General features: G+C 51.4%; 2 protein-coding genes across 3 annotated transcripts in view; both read right to left on the reverse strand.

Annotated features, from left to right (window-relative positions):
- Window positions 1-1,163: 1,163 nt before the first annotated feature.
- On the reverse strand, window positions 1,164-16,254 carry LOC105495496 (proline dehydrogenase 2). 2 transcript variants are annotated; one of them, XM_011765133.3, is made up of 10 exons: window positions 15,594-16,241; window positions 15,322-15,518; window positions 15,096-15,234; window positions 14,924-15,010; window positions 8,598-8,678; window positions 8,362-8,517; window positions 8,117-8,283; window positions 4,405-4,515; window positions 3,304-3,389; window positions 1,164-1,398 (listed from the first exon to the last, which is right to left on the reverse strand). In XM_011765133.3, exons 1-10 carry the CDS (start codon window positions 15,765-15,767, stop codon window positions 1,214-1,216), a joined length of 1,383 nt encoding a protein of 460 aa, XP_011763435.1. In that variant the 5' UTR covers window positions 15,768-16,241; the 3' UTR covers window positions 1,164-1,213. The 2 variants fall into 2 exon arrangements, with proteins under 2 accessions (XP_011763435.1, XP_011763436.1); XM_011765134.3 differs by lacking the exon at window positions 4,405-4,515 and having other exon boundaries at window positions 15,594-16,254.
- The window catches only part of LOC105495497 (NPHS1 adhesion molecule, nephrin), a 41,514-nt gene continuing 40,604 nt past the window's right edge, over window positions 15,404-16,313 (reverse strand). Inside the window, exon 31 of the mRNA XM_071086390.1 lies at window positions 15,404-15,518. The gene's annotated coding sequence lies outside the window, so the exon portion shown is untranslated. The remainder of the gene's footprint in view (window positions 15,519-16,313) is intronic.

Raw genomic sequence — 16,313 nt, forward strand, 5'->3', positions numbered from 1 at the left:
GTCTCGGCCTCCCAAAGTGCTGGGATTACAGGCTTGAGCCACCGCGCCCGGCCTTTTCTTTTCTTTTTTTTTTTTTTTTGAGAGATATGGGGTTTCACTATGTTGCCCAGACTGGTCTCAAACTCCTGACCTCAAGCAATCCACCTGCCTTGGTCTCCCAAAGTGCTGGGATTACAGGCATGAGCCACTGCGCTTAGTTTCATTCAATGCTTATTAACTGACAGAATGACTTGGCTCTTTCTTCTGTCCCTCCCTGGCCACTTGGCCTAGGCCAAGCCCCTTGACTTCAGTGCCTTGGTGTCTGCTCTCCATGTGTGCCCTTCCTTTAGGCATCCCCTGGGATGAAGAAAGTTCTGCATCAGTCGCTGGTCAGACCCAACCCAGGATGGGCTGCCTCAGAGGTGGGGGAGGCTTCCTTAGTCCTCCGTCAGTGCCCTTACTATTCTCAGTGGGTGTCTAACGATCTTTTTCTTTTCTTTTCTTTTGAGACGGAGTCTTGCTCTGTTGTCCAGGCTGGAGTGCAGTGGCATGATCTCAGCTCACTGCAAGCTCTGCCTCCTGGATTCATGCCATTCTCCTGCCTCAGCCTCCCAAGAAGCTGGGACGACAGGTGCCCACCACCATGCCCGGCCTTTTTTTTTTTTGTATTTTTAGTAGAGACGGGGTTTCACTGTGTTAGCCAGGATGGTCTCAATCTCCTGACCTCATGAGCCACCCGCCTCAGCCTCCCAAAATGCTGGGATTACAGGTGTGAGTCACCGCGCTCAATCTTTTTTTTTTTTTTTTTGAAACACAGTCTCTTTCTGTCACCCAGACTGGAGAACAGTCTGGATACAGTCATAGATCACTGCAGCCTCAAACCCCTGGGCTCAAGTGATCCTCCTGCCTCAGTCTCCTGAGCTGGGACCACAGGCACGCACCACCATGCCTTACTGATTTAATTTTTTGTAGAGAAAGAATATTGCTATGTTGCCCAGGCTGGTCTTGAACTCCTAGACTGAAGGAAGCCTCCCACCTTGGCCTCCTAAAGCACTGGGATTATAGGCAAGAGCCACCACTCCCAGCCTAACGCTCTCTCTTGAATTGCAAAACCCCTAGCTTGGACTGGCTGAGGTCAAGATGAGCCCTTCCACAAGGAGGCGGCGTCAGTGCAGGACAGCAGCTTTGGCAGTGCCTAAGGACTTTTATTGACCACATGACCCCCTCAGGGGTGCTAGTGGGGTATCCTTCGGCGTCCTGGCAGCAGCCGCCGCCACAGTTCTTGGCTGAGCAGCTCCTGTTCCCTGCGGACACCCTGAAGCACGCTCCGGTTTTCCTGGGCCCTCCGGATCAGGTAGGGGATTACCTCCTCCAAGGAGCCATAGGGGATGGACTTATACACTACATAGCCGGCCTGCCCTGCAGGGAGAGTGGGTTTTGTTTTTTCATTTTTGGTGTTTTTCTGAGACAGAGTCTGTTTTTTCATTTTTGGTGTTTTTCTGAGACAGAGTCTCACTCTGTTGCCCAGACTGGAGTGCAGTGGCATAGTCTCCGCTCACTGCAACCTCCGCCTCCCAGGTTCAAGTGATTCTCCTCCTGCTTCAGCCTCCTGAGTGGCTGGGATTATAGGCGTGTGCCACTATACCTGGCTAATTTTTATATTTTTAGTAGAGACGGGGGTCTTACCATGTTTGCCAGGCTGGTCTCGAACTCCTGACCTCAGGTGATCCGCCTGCCTCGGCCTCCCAGAGTGCTGGGATTACAGGCGTGAGCCACTGCACCCGGCCTATTTATTTTGTTTTTGAGACAGAATCTGGCTCTGTCGCCCAGGCTGGAGTGTAGTGGCATGATCTCAGCTCACTACAACCTCCGCCTCCTGGGTTCAAGTGATTATCCTGCTTCAGCCTCCCCAGTAGCTGGGTTACAGGCATGCACCACCATGCCCAGCCAATTTTTGTAGTTTTAGTAGAGATGGAGTTTCACCATGCTGGCCAGGCTGGTCTCGAACTCCTGACCTCAAGTGATCCACCCACAATGGCCTCCCAAAGTACTGGGGTTGCAGGTGTGAGCCACTACGCCCTGCCCCAGCTAATTGTTCTTATTGTTTGAAGAGGTGGAATCTCACTATATTGCCCTGGCTGGCCTCAAACTCCTGAGCTCAAGTGATCCTCATGCCTTGGCCTCCCAAAATGTGGGGATTACAGGCGTGATCCACTGCATCCAGCCTGCATTTTTAAAAATCTTAGTTATTAAAATGGTGCCAAGAGAGTAAGGAATTTACTAATCCAAGAATCAAGAGAAAGTGAGGCCAGGTATGGTGGCTCATGCCTGTAATCCCAGCACTTTGGGAGGCTGAGGTGGGCAGATCACCTGAGTTCAAGAGTTCGAGACCAGCCTGGCCAACACGGTGAAACCCGTCTCTACTAAAAATACAAAAATTAGCCAGGCATGGTGGCAGCTGCCTGTAGTCCCAACCACTTAGGAGGCTGAGGCAGGAGAAATTGCTTGAACCCAGGAGGCAAAGGTTGCAGTGAGCCAAGATGGCACCACTAGACTCCAGCCTGAGTAACGGAGCAGGACTCTGTCTCTAAATAAATAAATAGATAGATAGATAGATAAATAAATAAGAAAATGAGAACCCAGAGAGAGAAGGGACACACAGTAAGCCACTTCTGCCCTGAAAGCAAAACCGAGCTGCTATTTGATGACTTCACAGAGTTTTGGGAGGACATTGAGTCAGACTTCAAGCCTGACTGAGGTGAGAGTTATAAGGGAGAACTTCCCCAAGTTAAACCAGAACCCAAAAAACTATACCCTCAGAGTAAGAGCTAATAAACAGTCAACACTGCAACCTTCCCCCAGTCCCAGGAAATGGTCTTGGTCATAAACAGATCAAGGAACAAAACAGAAAAATCCACCTCTGCGAAGTTGGGGCTATGGGTTAACCCCCTTATGTATTTGTAGTTCCAATTTGCACCAGTGGGGTGTCTCAAGAAACCTCAAGCTGTGAATTTAGGATAAAGTGATTTTGTTCTGCTTAGCACCTGGCAGAAGGAAACGTTAATTATCTGGTGTCAGGCTCTGAGGAGCAAAAGGAGTAAAGATAACAAAACACACAAGAAATAATACACCATGGTCAAGAACCAGCAGAAATGACAGACGGCAGACACACAGACACAGCCTGGGAAGGCCCGCAGACACTGGAATGACAGATCTCTCTGGAAGGATCTGGAGGCTGGGCCTTGGTTGGGAATAGGAGAAGGGCTCTGGCTGGGAGGGAGTGAGGCCTGGGGCTTGGTGGGGATGGGGGAGACATTCACATACCCAGTGCCAGAGAGACGTGGTCACACATGCCCAGAAGTTGTCCGAAACAGACAGTCCCGTCCAGAGGAATGCCCAGCTCCCACATGCTGCAGAAAAGACCACATCATCACTTCAGACCGTGGCTGCATCTAGAGCTTAGAGTCAGTCACTAAGCACCCATATGGCAGCTCCAGTAATTCAAATATTGAAGTATTTCCAAACTCAATGATACATAATAATAAGTCCTTTGCATTCCTTGAAGGTCCCCCAGGGACTCCCAGCCACTTCCCTGGAGCTCTCAGACCTCCTTATGCCCCAGCAAATAAGGGGCGACATCTTGTCCATCTGGAACCTATAAGGACCTACAGGTATAGCAGGGGTTAATGTGTTTATTTGTTTTAAGAGGTAGGGTCTTGCTTTGTTATCCAGGCTGGAGTGCAGTGGCTCAAGCACTGCTCACTGCAGCCTCAACCTCCTGGGCTCAAGTGATCCTTCCACCTCAACCTCCCAAATAGCTGGGACTATAGGTGTGCACCACCACACCCAGCTTTTTTTTTTTTTTTTTTTTAATTTGGTATAGAAATGGGATCTTTCTGTGTTTCCCAGGCTGGTCTCCAACAGTCCTCCACCTCAGCCTCCCAAAGTGCTGGGATTATAGGCATGTGCCAACCATGCCTGGCTATAAATTTTTGTTGTTGTTGTTGTTTGTTTGTTTGTTTTTGAGACAGTCTTGCTCTGTCACCCAGGCTGGAGTGCAGGTGCGCGATCTCGGCTCACTGCAAGGTCCGCCTCCCAGGTTCACGCCATTCTCCTGCCTCAGCCTCCCGAGTAGCTGGGACTACAGGCGCCCGCCACCACACCTGGCTCACTTTTTTGTATATTTTAGTAGAGACGGGGTTTCACCATGTTAGCCAGGATGGTCTCGATCTCCTGACCTCGTGATCCGCCCACCTCAGCCTCCCAAAGTGCTGGGATTACAGGTGTGAGCCACCGCGCCCGGCTTTAAATATTTTTAAAGTTCTCCCCAGAACACCGCTGTCCATCTCTGGCATTCGAGCAAGGGAGAGGAAGCGAAGGCCCTTTTGTGGGCACCTATTTCCCGCCCGTCCCTCCACCTCATACCGCTTGGTTGCCTGGCGAACAGATTCCTCATTGTGGGAAGCCACCATGAGGTGGCACATGGGGCCATGGCAGGCCACACGCGTCAGCATCAGTTCCAGGCAGCGGCTGTAACTGAAGGGAGATGCTCTGTTCAGCTCACCTGGTGAGCAAGGCTCAGGCCCCAGGGACTGGGGTGGGTGGGGTGCTCCTAAGTGAGGGATCTCTGGAGCCAGTACCCTGTTCCATCTGCACCAGTTGTAAGGGACATCCCTTCTCTGAGCCACTTTCATCTTTTGGGGTTTTTTGGGGGGGAGTTTGTTTGTTTTTGAGATGGAGTCTCACTCTCTTACCCAGGCTGGAATGCAGTGGTAATCTCGGCTCACTGCAACCTCCACCTCCCAGGTTCAAGTGATTCCCCTGCCTCAGCCTCCTGAGCAGCTGGGATTACAGGTATGCACCATCACACCCAGCTAATTTTTGTATTTTTAGTAGAGACGGGGGTTCACCATGTTGGTCAGGCTGGTCTCGAACTCCTGACCTCAGGTGATCTGCCCACCTCAGCCTCCCAAAGTGCTGGGATTACAGGCGTCAGCCACCGCGCCCAGCCCTGTGTTAGTCTCTTGTCACTGTGAGTTTCCGAGCAGCACTGTTGTGAGGATGGTGTGAGATAAGAGGGGTATGAAGTCTTTGGGACAGTGGCGACGGTCTCACAGGAGAGGGTCGCATCATGTGCAGGAGATGACATTTCCCCAAGGTTATCACTGCTGCGTTGTCAACAGAACATCACTAGCAACAGCCCAGATGTCCATAAATGGGGAACTGGCTAAGGAAACTGTGAAAAGGAAGGAGGACACTGTCTGGGTACTGATATGGAAGAAGAAAAAGATTGGCAAATGCCTTGCAAGCATGCTGCAGGCCACGGGCCACCCTATGTACTTCACATCCTCTGTGGGTCTTCCCCATCGCCCCCCAGACCTGTTTTCCACCCTTCTCTGCCCCTCAGGAAGAGACACTTTTGCCCCACATCCCCCATGGAGTCATGTGCAGGAAGGAGTGTGAGTGTCTCACCTCGGCCCCTCCCTGCTCACCCTGACTGTGCTCTCTGTGTGACCACAGCTCCCTAAGGTGGCCCCTCTCCTTCAACTACAGCATAAGGGTCGAAATAGCTTCCTAGGCCAGGCGTGGTGGCTCACGCCTGTAATCCCAGCACTTTGGGAGGCCGAGACGGGCAGATCACGAGGTCAGGAGATCGAGACCATCCTGGCTAACACAGTGAAACCCCATCTCTACTAAAAATACAAAAAATTAGCCGGGCGTGGTGGTGGGCGCCTGTAGTCCCAGCTACATGGGAGGCTGAGGCAGGAGAATGGCGTGAACCCGGGAGGCGGAGCTTGCAGTGAGACGAGATCACGCCACTACACTCCAGCCTGGGCGACAGAGCGAGACTCCGTCTCAAAAAAAAAAGAAAAAAAGAAATAGCTTCCTAATAACTTCCCTGACTTTGCCTACACTTCCTTTTCGTTTTGTTTTTTTTTAGAGACTGGGTCTCACTCTGTTGCCCAGGCTGGAGTGCAGTGGCGCGATCTCACCTCACTGAATCCTCCAACTCCTGGGCTCAAGCGATCCTCCCACCTTGGCCTCCCAAACTGCTGGGATTACAGGTGTGAGGCCCTGCACCTCGCCCCCGACACTTCTATAAACAGCCCCTTCACCAAATTTCCTTTAGTTAAAACCCTTTGTGTGGAATTCTGTTTCCTTTGGAAAAAGCTAATCACTCATCTAATTCTCAAATCAGCTCCGGAAGGCAATGTTCCTATTCCCTTTTTACAGAGTGGGGAGACTGAAACTGAGAAGGGTCCATCTCTCGTCCCCAGGTCACACAGCTAGAGGTGACCAGGCTGGGATTTGAACTCAGGCTGTCTGATGCTCCAGAGCCCAGGCTCCTTATCGGTAGGCTATTCTGCCTTTAAAATGCACAGTCGAGGCAGGACATGCTGGCTCACGCCTATAATCCCAGCACTTGGGGAGGCCAAGGCAGGAGGGCTGCTGGAGCCTAGGAGTTTGAGACTAGCCTGGGCAACATAGGGAGACCCCACGTCTACAAAAATTAAAACAAAAATTGTTGGACACGGTGGTGTGCGCTGGTGGTCTTAGCTACTTGGGAGACTGAGGTGGGAGGATGGCTTGGGCCTGGGGAGTCAAGGCTGCAGTGAGCCAAGATTGCACCACTGCACTCCAGCCTGGGAGACAGAGTGCGACCCTGTCTCAAAAATAAGTTAAAAAACAAATGAAAAAAGCCAAATATACAAGGTCACATATTGTGTGATTCCATTTATATGAAATGTCTAGAATAGGCAAATCCACAGAGACAAAAAGTAGGTTAGTGGTTTCCAGGGGCTGAGAGGAGGAGGGAACAGAAAGCGACTGACTTCTCACTGGTATGAGGTTACTTTTTGGGGTGATGAAAATATTCTGGAATCAAAGAGTGGTGACGGTTGCACAATTTTGGGAATATACTAAACTCCGCTGAATTGTACATGTTAAAATTGTGAATTCTATGATATTTGAATATATTTCAATTTTTAAAATAATAGTGCAAATTATTTTTATTATTTTGAGACAGAGCCTCACTCTGTCACCCAGGCTGGAGTTCAGTGGCGCAATCTTGGCTCACTGCAACCTTTGCCTCCTGGGTTCAAGTGATTCTCCTACCTCAGCCTCCCAAGTAGCTGGGATTACCAGTGCAAGCCACCACACCTGGCTAATTTTTGTATTTTTAGTAGAGACAGGGTTTCACCATGTTGGCCAGGCTGGTCTCAAAACTCCTGACCTCAAGTGATCTGCCTGCCTCAGCCTCCCAAAGTGCTGGGATTACAAGCGGAGCTACCATGCCTGGCCGTAATTTTTTATTTTTAATGTTTTTACAGATGGGATCTTGCTATGTTGCTCATATTGGGCTCAAGCAATCTTCCTACCTTAGCCTCCCAAGTAGTTGGGATGACAGGCACACACCACTGTGCCTGGCTTGGTACCAGTTAAGCCGATGGTACACAAACGTGCCCTGGAGCCCCTGCAGATCTCGGACATGAGCCTAGATTCCAAACATGGCTAGGCCACCTGCTCTGTAACCTGGGTGAGTCCCTGTGGCCCCCAGAGAAGGTACCAAGAAGTAAAGATATAAGGAGGTGAGGGATGGGGCCATGCTGCTGTCTGCAGTGGGAATGTCCCAGGCAGTGGGAACAGGAAGTGCCAAGCCCCTGGGTATCATGCAGGAGGCCACTGTGGCTACAGTGGAGTGAGGGAGAGGAAGAGAAAGTTAGGGAAGTGACAGGGACCAGAGCATGTGGGGCTTAGAGGCCACTGCAGGCGTTTCTTTTTGGTTTTTTGTTTGTTTGTGTGTGTGTTTGTTTTGAGACAGAGTCTCACGCTGTTGCCCAGGCTGAAGTGCGGTGGTGCAGTCATGGCTCACTGCAGCCTTGAACTCCTGGCCTCAAGTGATCCTCCCACCTCAGCCTCCTAAGTAGCTGAACTACAGGCACGTGCTACCACACCCGGCTATTGTTAAAATTTTTTAGAGATGAGGTCTCCCTATGTTGCCCAGGCTGGTCTCCAACTCCTGTTCTCAAGTGAATCTCTAGCCTCAGGCTCCCAAAGCACTGGGATTACAGGTATGAGCCACTGCACCTGACCATTAGGTGTTATTTCCTGCAGAAGCCAGCTGGCCCAGGCCTACCTCTGACTGGTGGCCTCATAGTCAGGCTGAGTGGGGTCCTTCATCCCATGAAGCTGGGCCACCGCTCTCTCCTTGTCCAGATAGGCACCTCGTACCAGCTTCACTCCGAAGGCCAGGCCGGCCCTGTGTGCAGCCTCTGCGTCCCTCCCCAGCCGCTCGAATGTGTCCTGTAGGGCACACGGGCACGTTCTGGTAGGTCAGGGTGTGCGGACCCCGGCCTGCACCTCCCAGAACACACTGCACACCTTTAGACAGGCCTGGTAGGTGTTCCACACCCAGGGCCCGCCTTCCCCTGGGCTGTTCCAGCGCACGGCCAGGGCAGCCACCAGCAGCGAGAGCGCAGGGTTCAGTGAGGTGTACTCCGCATCCACCAGGAGCCGCACGTGCTGGGCCCGGGCATACTGAGGGTGACAGAGACGGCGGTCAGGGTCCTGGGTGTCCAGCAGGGGCAGTGGAGCCAGACCCCAGCAGGAGGGGTTACCTGGGCCACCCGATGCAAGCGGCTGAGGGAGGCCTGGAGGTGCTGGTTCTGCTCATCGTTGAGGCAGGAGACCTGGAGGTTCTAGGGGGCAGCAGGGGAAGTGGAAAAAAGCTTAGAAGTTGCTAGAAATCTAAAAATGAGCAATATCAGTTAGGTACTTTTTTTTTTTTTTTTTTTTTTTTTTGAGACGGAGTCTTGCTCTGTCGCCCAGGCTGGAGTGCAGTGGCGCGATCTCGGCTCACTGCAAGCTCCGCCTCCCGGGTTCACGCCATTCTCCTGCCTCAGCCTCCCGAGTAGCTGGGACTACAGGCGCCCACAACCGCGCCCGGCTAATTTTTTGTATTTTTAGTAGAGACGGGGTTTCACCGTGGTCTCGATCTCCTGACCTTGTGATCCGCCCGCCTCGGCCTCCCAAAGTGCTGGGATTACAGGCGTGAGCCACCGCGCCCGGCATGTTAGGTACTTTTAATTGAGGGACTTATGAGCCTAGAATCAGGGTTTGAATCCAGGCTCCACCACCTATTGTGTGACTTGGGTAAGTTATATAACCTTTCTGGGCCTCAGTTTTTGTTTGTTTTTTGAGATGGAGTATTGCTCTGCTGCTCAGGTTGGAGTGCAGTGGCATGATTTCAGCTCACTGCAACCTCCGCCTCCTGGATTCAAGTGATTCTCCTGCTTCAGCCTCCCAAGTAGCTGGGATTACAGGTGCTCGCCACCATGCCCGCCTAATATTTGTACTTTTAGTAGAGACGGGTTTTCACCATGTTGCCCAGGCTGGTCTCGATCTCCTTACCTCAAGTGATCCACCCACCTTGACCTCCGAAAGTGCTGGGATTACAGGCATGAGCCACCATGCTCAGCTCTCCCTGCTACTCTTTGAACATGACGGGCAACTTCCCACCTTCAGGCCTTTACCTGCTGCCATGTTTCCTTCAAGTATTTGCTCTAATGTCACTTTCTCAACATGGTTTCCCAGCTATACATTGGCAACTTCTTTTCCTGTTCCTCAGCCTTATTTTCCCCTACTTGTTACGTACTGATTTTTGTTTTGTTTTGTTGAGACAGAGTCTTACTGTATTGCCCAGGCTGGAACGCAGTGGTGCGATCATGGCTCACTGCAGCCTCTACCTCCCCAGCTCAAGCAATCCTCCTGCTTCAGCCTCCCAAGTACCTAGGACCACAGGCACCCACCACCACGCCTGGCTAATTTTTTACTATTTGTAGAGTCAAAGTCTTCCTATGTTGCCCAGGCTGGTCTCAGACTCCTGAGCTCAAGCGATCCTCCCACCTTAGCCTCCCAAAGTGCTGGGATTCTGACTTTGGTTTTAATTATTGTCTCTTGCCCCTGACTTGCAAGGAAGTGCCTCGAGGTCAGGGATTTCGCCTTCACGCCTCCTCGGCCCCTAGCACCGTGTCTGGAACAAGACAGATGTTCAGCAAACACTTCGGGAGTGGATAGGCTTGTAACATGGAAGTAACAATTATTCCTAACTCACAGTCTTACGTAGATTCATCTGGCTGAATGTGAGCTGCTGGTGACTCCAGGGAGTCTGGCTGGGCTCAAAGAAGTTGGGAAATGGAAGAAAGAGGAACAGGTGGGGCTGAAAGCTTTATTATATCCAATAAGGTCGATACGGATGACAGGCCTAGGCTTGCTCATGGAATCTGGAGGCAGGTTGGGCTGGAAGCTGCAGCCCTCCCATGGTGGGGAGAATGCTGCCACCTGGAGGAGGGAAAAGCTGGGGGCAGCAGCCTCGTTTCCTCTTCCCCCGACAGAGGATTGTCTCCCCCTTGACTTGGGGCATAGTCTCAGGCCCTCAGGGAGCTATTTCAGACACCCACCAAATATTTAACTCATTTAATCTTTACCACCCTCTGATGTAGCAACTGTTATTGTCCCCCATTTTCTAGATGGGGAAACTGGGGCACAGAGCAGGGAAGTCACTTGTCAAAAGTCACACAGGTAACTCAGGGCAAACGTGAGGTTTGAACCTCAGCCTTTCCAGAGCCTGGGTCTTTCTCTCTTTCCCTTCTCTCCCTCCCTCCCTTCCTTCCTGCCTCCCTCCCTTCTTTCCTTTCCTTTTTTTTTTTTTTGAGACAGGGTCTCACTCTGTCTCCCAGGCAAGAGTGCAGTAGTGTAAGTTCAAGTGATTCTCCTGCCTCAGCCTCCTGAGTAACTGGGACTATAGGCAAGTGCCACCACTTCTGGATAATTTTTGTATTTTTAGTAGAGATGGGGTTTTACCACGTTGTCCAGGCTGGTCTCAAACTCCTGACCTCAAGTGATCCACCCCCACTTAGCCTCTCAAAGTGCTGGGATTACAGGCATGAGCTACGGCACCTGGCCCTCTTTCTTTCTTTTTCTTTTTTCTTTTTTTTTTTAGAGACGGGGTCTCTCATTCTGTCGCCCAGGCTGGAGTGAAGTGGCACAATTTTTAGCTCACTGCAGCCTCAAACTTGCCAGCTCAAGCAATCCTCCCACCTTAACCTGCCGAGTAGCAAGGATTACAGGTGCCTGCCACCACATCCAGCTAATTTTAAGAATGTTTTTGTAAAGACGAGGGCTTACGGTATTACTCAGGCTGGTATTGACCTCCTGAGCTCAAGTGATCCTCCTGCCTTAGCCTCCACACCAGGTGTGCACCAGCACACAGGCTAAGTTTTCAATTTTTTGTAGAAATGGGGTCTCACTATGTTGCCCAGGCAGGTCTTGAACTCCTGGGCTCAAGTAAGTAAGCCTCCAATTTCAGCCTCCCAAAATGCAGATTACAGGCATGAGGCACTGCACCCAGCCTGTTTTAATCCTTAAAACCACCAAGAACTTAATGTCACTCTCCCCACAGGAATAAACTAAAGCTCATGAAGAGATGAACTCCTTACTCTCCAAAGCTGAGTTTCTGAACCATGAAATCTTGTTTCTATGTGTTCTCTGACACACTTTATAAATTACAAATAAGGCCAGGTACAGGGGCTTACGCCTGTAATCCCAACACTTTGGGATGCCAAGGCAGGTGGATCACGAGGTCAGGAGTTCAAGACCAGCCTGGCCAACATAGTGAAACACCATTTCTACTAAAAATACAAAACTTAGCTGGGCGTGGTGGCACGCACCTATAGTTCCACCTACTCGGGACGCTGGAGCAGGAGAATAGCTTGAACCTGGGAGGCGGAGGTTGCAGTGAGCCGAGATCGTACCACTGCACTCCAGCCTAGGCAACAGAGCCAGATGCCATCCTCTGCCCCTGACAAAAAAAAAAAAAAAAAAAGCCGGGCGTGGTGGCTCAAGCCTGTAATCCCAGCACTTTGGGAGGCCGAGACAGGCGGATCACAAGGTCAGGAGGTCGAGACCATCCTGGCTAACCAGGTGAAACCCCGTCTCTACTAAAAAATACAAAAAACTAGCTGGGCGAGGTGGCGGGCGCCTGTAGTCCCAGCTGCTGGGGAGGCTGAGGCAGCAGAATGGTGTGAACCCAGGAGGCGGAGCTTGCAGTGAACTGAGATCGCGCCACTGCACTCCAGCCTGGGCGACAGAGCAAGACTCTGTCTTAAAATAATAATAATAATAATAAATAGATAAATAAAAATTACAAATAAAAAATTAGAAGTAGAAACATCAGCATATCCACTGTAGCATTGTTTGGGAGGGTGGAGACACAGAGGCCACCCAGGGGTTCACCCCAGGAGAGGTAAACCATGCAGCAGCCAGTGGCAAGAGGATTCTTGAGGCACCAGCCCATGCAATACAGTGCGACTCTTTCTCTACAAAAAATTTTAAAAATTAGCTGGACATGGTGGCTCATTCCTGTAATACCAGCTACTTGGGAGGCTTAGGTAGGAGGATTGCTAGAGCTCAGGAGTTCGAGGCTACAGTGATCTGTGATCATGCCACTGCACTCCAGCCTGGGTGACAGAGAGAGACCCTGTATAAAAACAAAACCAAAACCAAAACAAAACTTTGTGTGGATCTTAACATCAGTGGAAAAAATAAGAAGTAGAGTGAGATAGCTGATAAGATGCTTTTGTGTAAATTTAAAACATTCTCTCGATTGATGGAGATGGGCAGGAGGGAACTACGCAGTGATGGAAATGTTCTAAATCTTTTTCTTTTTCTTTTTTTTTTTTTTTTGAGACAGAATTTTGATCTTTTTTGCCCAGGTTAGAGTGCAAGGGCATGATCTTGGCTCATTGCAACCTCCGCCTCCCGGGTTCCGGTGATTCTTTTGCCTCAGCCTCCCCAGTAGCTGGGATTACAGGCGCACGCTACCACACCCGGCTAATTTTGTATGTCTAGTAGAGACAGGGTTTCACGATGTTGGCCAGGCTGTTCTTGAACTCCTGACCTCCAGTAATCCATCCACCTCAGCCTCCCAAAGTGTTGCGAATACAGGCGTGAGCCAACGCTCCCGGCCATGTTCTAAATCTTGATAGGGATTTGGATTGCTCAAGTGTGTGTTTTGGTCAAGGTTCATTAAGGGGCACATTTACAATGTGTGTAGTTCATTGTTTTACCTTGAAAGAAAAAAGTACTGGGAATAATTTTTGGGCTCTAATTAATGAACCCATTATTCACATCATGAGGCATTCAGGGGGAAAACATACTGATGTCTGCAATTTACTTTGAAATGCACCAAAAAATAAGATGGATTGATGGATGGATAGAGGAATAGAGGGATAGATATTATTTAAAACGAAGGCCGGGCGCGGTGGCTCAAGCCTGTAATCCCAGCACTTTGGGAGGCCGAGACGGGCGGATCACAAGGTCAGGAGATCGAGACCATCCTGGCTAACATGGTGAAACCCCGTCTCTACTAAAAATACAAAAAACTAGCCGGGCAAGGTGGCGGGCGCCTGTAGTCCCAGCTACTCCGGAGGCTGAGGCAGGAGAATGGCGTGAACCCAGGAGGCGGAGCTTGCAGTGAGCTGAGACCCGGCCACTGCACTCCAGCCTGGGCGACAGAGCGAGACTCCGTCTCAAAAAAAAAAATAAAATAAAATAAAATAAAATAAAATAAAATAAAACGAGTATAGTTAAAGGTGGCAGGTACATGGATGTGCCTGTACAATTCTTTTTACTTTTCTGTATATTTGAAAATTTGCATAATAGAATATTGGGGAAAATATGCCCCCCACAAATGGTATACACTTGGCAAAACAAAATCATAGAAACAAAAAGATATGCCGGGTGGGTGCGGTGGCTCAAGCCTGTAATCCCAGTACTTTGGGAGGCCGAGGCGGGTGGATCACGAGGTCAGGAGATCGAGACTATCCTGGCTAACATGGTGAAACCCTGTCTCTACTAAAAAAAAAATACAAAAAACTAGCTGGGCGTGGTGGCAGGCGCCTGTAGTCCCAGCTACTTGGGAGGCTGAGGCAGGAGAATGGCATGAACCCGGGAGGCGGAACTTGCAGTGAGCGGAGATGGCGCCACTGCACTCCAGCCTGGGAGACACAGCGAGACTCCATCTCAAAAAAAAAAAAAAAAAAAAAAAAAAAAAAAAGATATGCATTATACAAGATAGGAGGCTGGGTGTGATGATTCACACCTATAATTCCAGAACTTCGGGAGGCTGAGGCTGAGGGACTGCTTGAGGCCATGAGTTAGAGACCAGCCTGTGCAACACAGTAAGACAGACAGAGAGAGAGAGAGAGAGAGAGAGAGAGAGAGAGAGAGAGGAGGGAGGAGAGAGAGAAGGAAGGAAGGAAGGAAGGAAGGAAGGGAGGGAAGGAGGGAGGGAGGGAGGGAGGGGGGAGGGAGGGAAGGAAGGAAGGAGGGAAGGAAGGAAGGAGGGAAGGAAGGAAGGAGGGAGGGAGGGAAGGGAGAGAGAAGGAAAAAGAAAAGGAAGGAAGGAAGGAAAGAGAGAGAGAGAAAGGAAGGAAGAAGAGAGAGAGAAAGAAAAAGGAAAGAGTGAGAGAGAAAGAAAGCAAAAAAGATGGAGTAGGGTTGAAATAGAATATAGAGATAAAAAGGAAATAATGATTGAATGAACAAACTAAGATCCCATTGGCCTAATCAGAACTTACACCCAGCCAGCTCACACCCGTGCGGCTGTGTTGACTGAGGACACATTGATGTACCTCCTTCTAGTTGATAAACAGCTTCTATCCCAGTCCCTCCTCTGAGAGCCTCCAGCCTCCAGGCTCCTCCCTGAGAACCCAGATGACCCTGATTCCATCCATTTCAACCATGCCTGGGAGCTACAGCCGCATTTCTGCTGGCTGTTCCAAGGCTGGAGGTGGCCGTGAGCATTTTGAACATCTGGCGTGCCATGTGGCCGCATCTGAGTCCAAGGCACTCTGTCCCCGACAGTCCCGCTTGAGATCCTTACCTGCCCAGAGTCCATGGCTTCAGCCAGCCTCTCGGGGCTCAGCTCCAAGGGAGCTCCTGGCCTTCTGACCCATGAGGCTAGCTCCTTCTGAAATGGGGTGGTAGGTGGGGTGGTGAGGGAAGCCCAGTGGGCAGCCACGCCCTCCTGGCACCCCCATCTTTGCACTCCTTACACAGAGCCGAGCGCTGGTCAACGCCGTCACCTTCAGCTGCATGAGGCTGGCCTCAGCCAGGCTGGGGGGCTCCAGGAGGTCCCGCGACAGGTCCACACACCGCAGCATAGCACCGAGGTTCCCCTCATACCAGGCCTCACTGCCCAGCCAGCAGGCGTCAGGTCCCGACCTGCGAAGTCCCTTCCTGCGTCCTCCCAGCCTCCCTGGGCCCTGGCTCCCTACTCACCCGCTCTTGGCAGCAGAGTCCGGCTCCTCCTCAGTGGGCACTGCCAGCAGTGGTCGGAGGCTGAGGGTCCGAAGCTGCTGCACGCAGCCCCTCACCTCCTCTGCCGTCTCACCAGCCACAAACTGCCCATAGACAGATGCTCGGAGAAACGCGCCTGAGAGCCGGGAGCCCAGGAGTCGCTGAGACCAGGCCTGGAGCTGGGTGAAGGAGAGCGAGGGCTCAGCACCAGGCTATGGGGAGCCTCCAGGCTGGTCCTCGGGATCGCTGCTCACCGCCAGCCCGTGAGTGACGAGTGGGGGCCAGGCACACAGCCGGAGAACCAGCAAGGCCCGTGTCAGCTCTCCTGTGCCCTTGAGGTGGAAGGCGCCACCATCAAAGCTCAGGGGCTGCCAGCCCCTCGCCAGGGGACCAGCTTGGGAACAGAGCGGGTAACAGGTCCAGAGCATCCTGGGTCCCTGGCTGCCTCCACACCAGGGAAGGTGCTCTGGAGGCAGCAGGTTCACCAAGTGCCCCTTGCCCAGACTGGGGGCAGTGACTGATTAACTGGGCAAAGCCTCAGGATCACAGGCTCCTTGAGGGCAATTAATTATTAACAAATGGGGACAGAGTTCAGAGTAACGGTAACGGGAGGCGAACCCCCAGTAACAGCCCCCAACAATCCTCAGCACAACAGCCTGCACTTACTAGGTAATCACCACGTGCTGGGGAAAACAGGGGCTCCGGGGCAAGGATCCCTGGGTTCAGGACATTGGGCTTTGTGATCCAGGACGAGCTACTTAACCGCTTCTGTGGCAATTGCTTCCTCCCCCTCCCAAGTAGCTGGGATTATAGGTGCGTGTGATCACACCGAGGGTAATTTTTAATTGTTTTTTTGGTAGAGACGGAGTCTCACTGTGTTATCCAGGCTGGTCTTGAACCCCTGGACTCAAGCAGTCCTCCCACCTTGGCCTCCCAAAGAGCTGGGATTTCAGGCATGAGCCACGGCACCCGGC

Source organism: Macaca nemestrina, chromosome 20 (assembly GCF_043159975.1).
Source record: "Macaca nemestrina isolate mMacNem1 chromosome 20, mMacNem.hap1, whole genome shotgun sequence".
In the NCBI taxonomy this organism is placed as follows: domain Eukaryota; kingdom Metazoa; phylum Chordata; class Mammalia; order Primates; family Cercopithecidae; genus Macaca; species Macaca nemestrina.

Excerpts from the sequence above, each read along its gene's own strand:
- LOC105495496 (XM_011765133.3), bottom strand. The coding sequence starts at position 15,767 with ATGCTCTGGACCTGTTACCCGCTCTGTTCCCAAGCTGGTCCCCTGGCG. Across the intron at positions 8,679-14,923 it reads AAGCCATGGACTCTGGGCAG|AACCTCCAGGTCTCCTGCCT; the intron begins GTAAGGATCTCA and ends GCTGCCCCCTAG. Across the intron at positions 1,399-3,303 it reads CCACGTCTCTCTGGCACTGG|GGCAGGCCGGCTATGTAGTG; the intron begins GTATGTGAATGT and ends CTCTCCCTGCAG.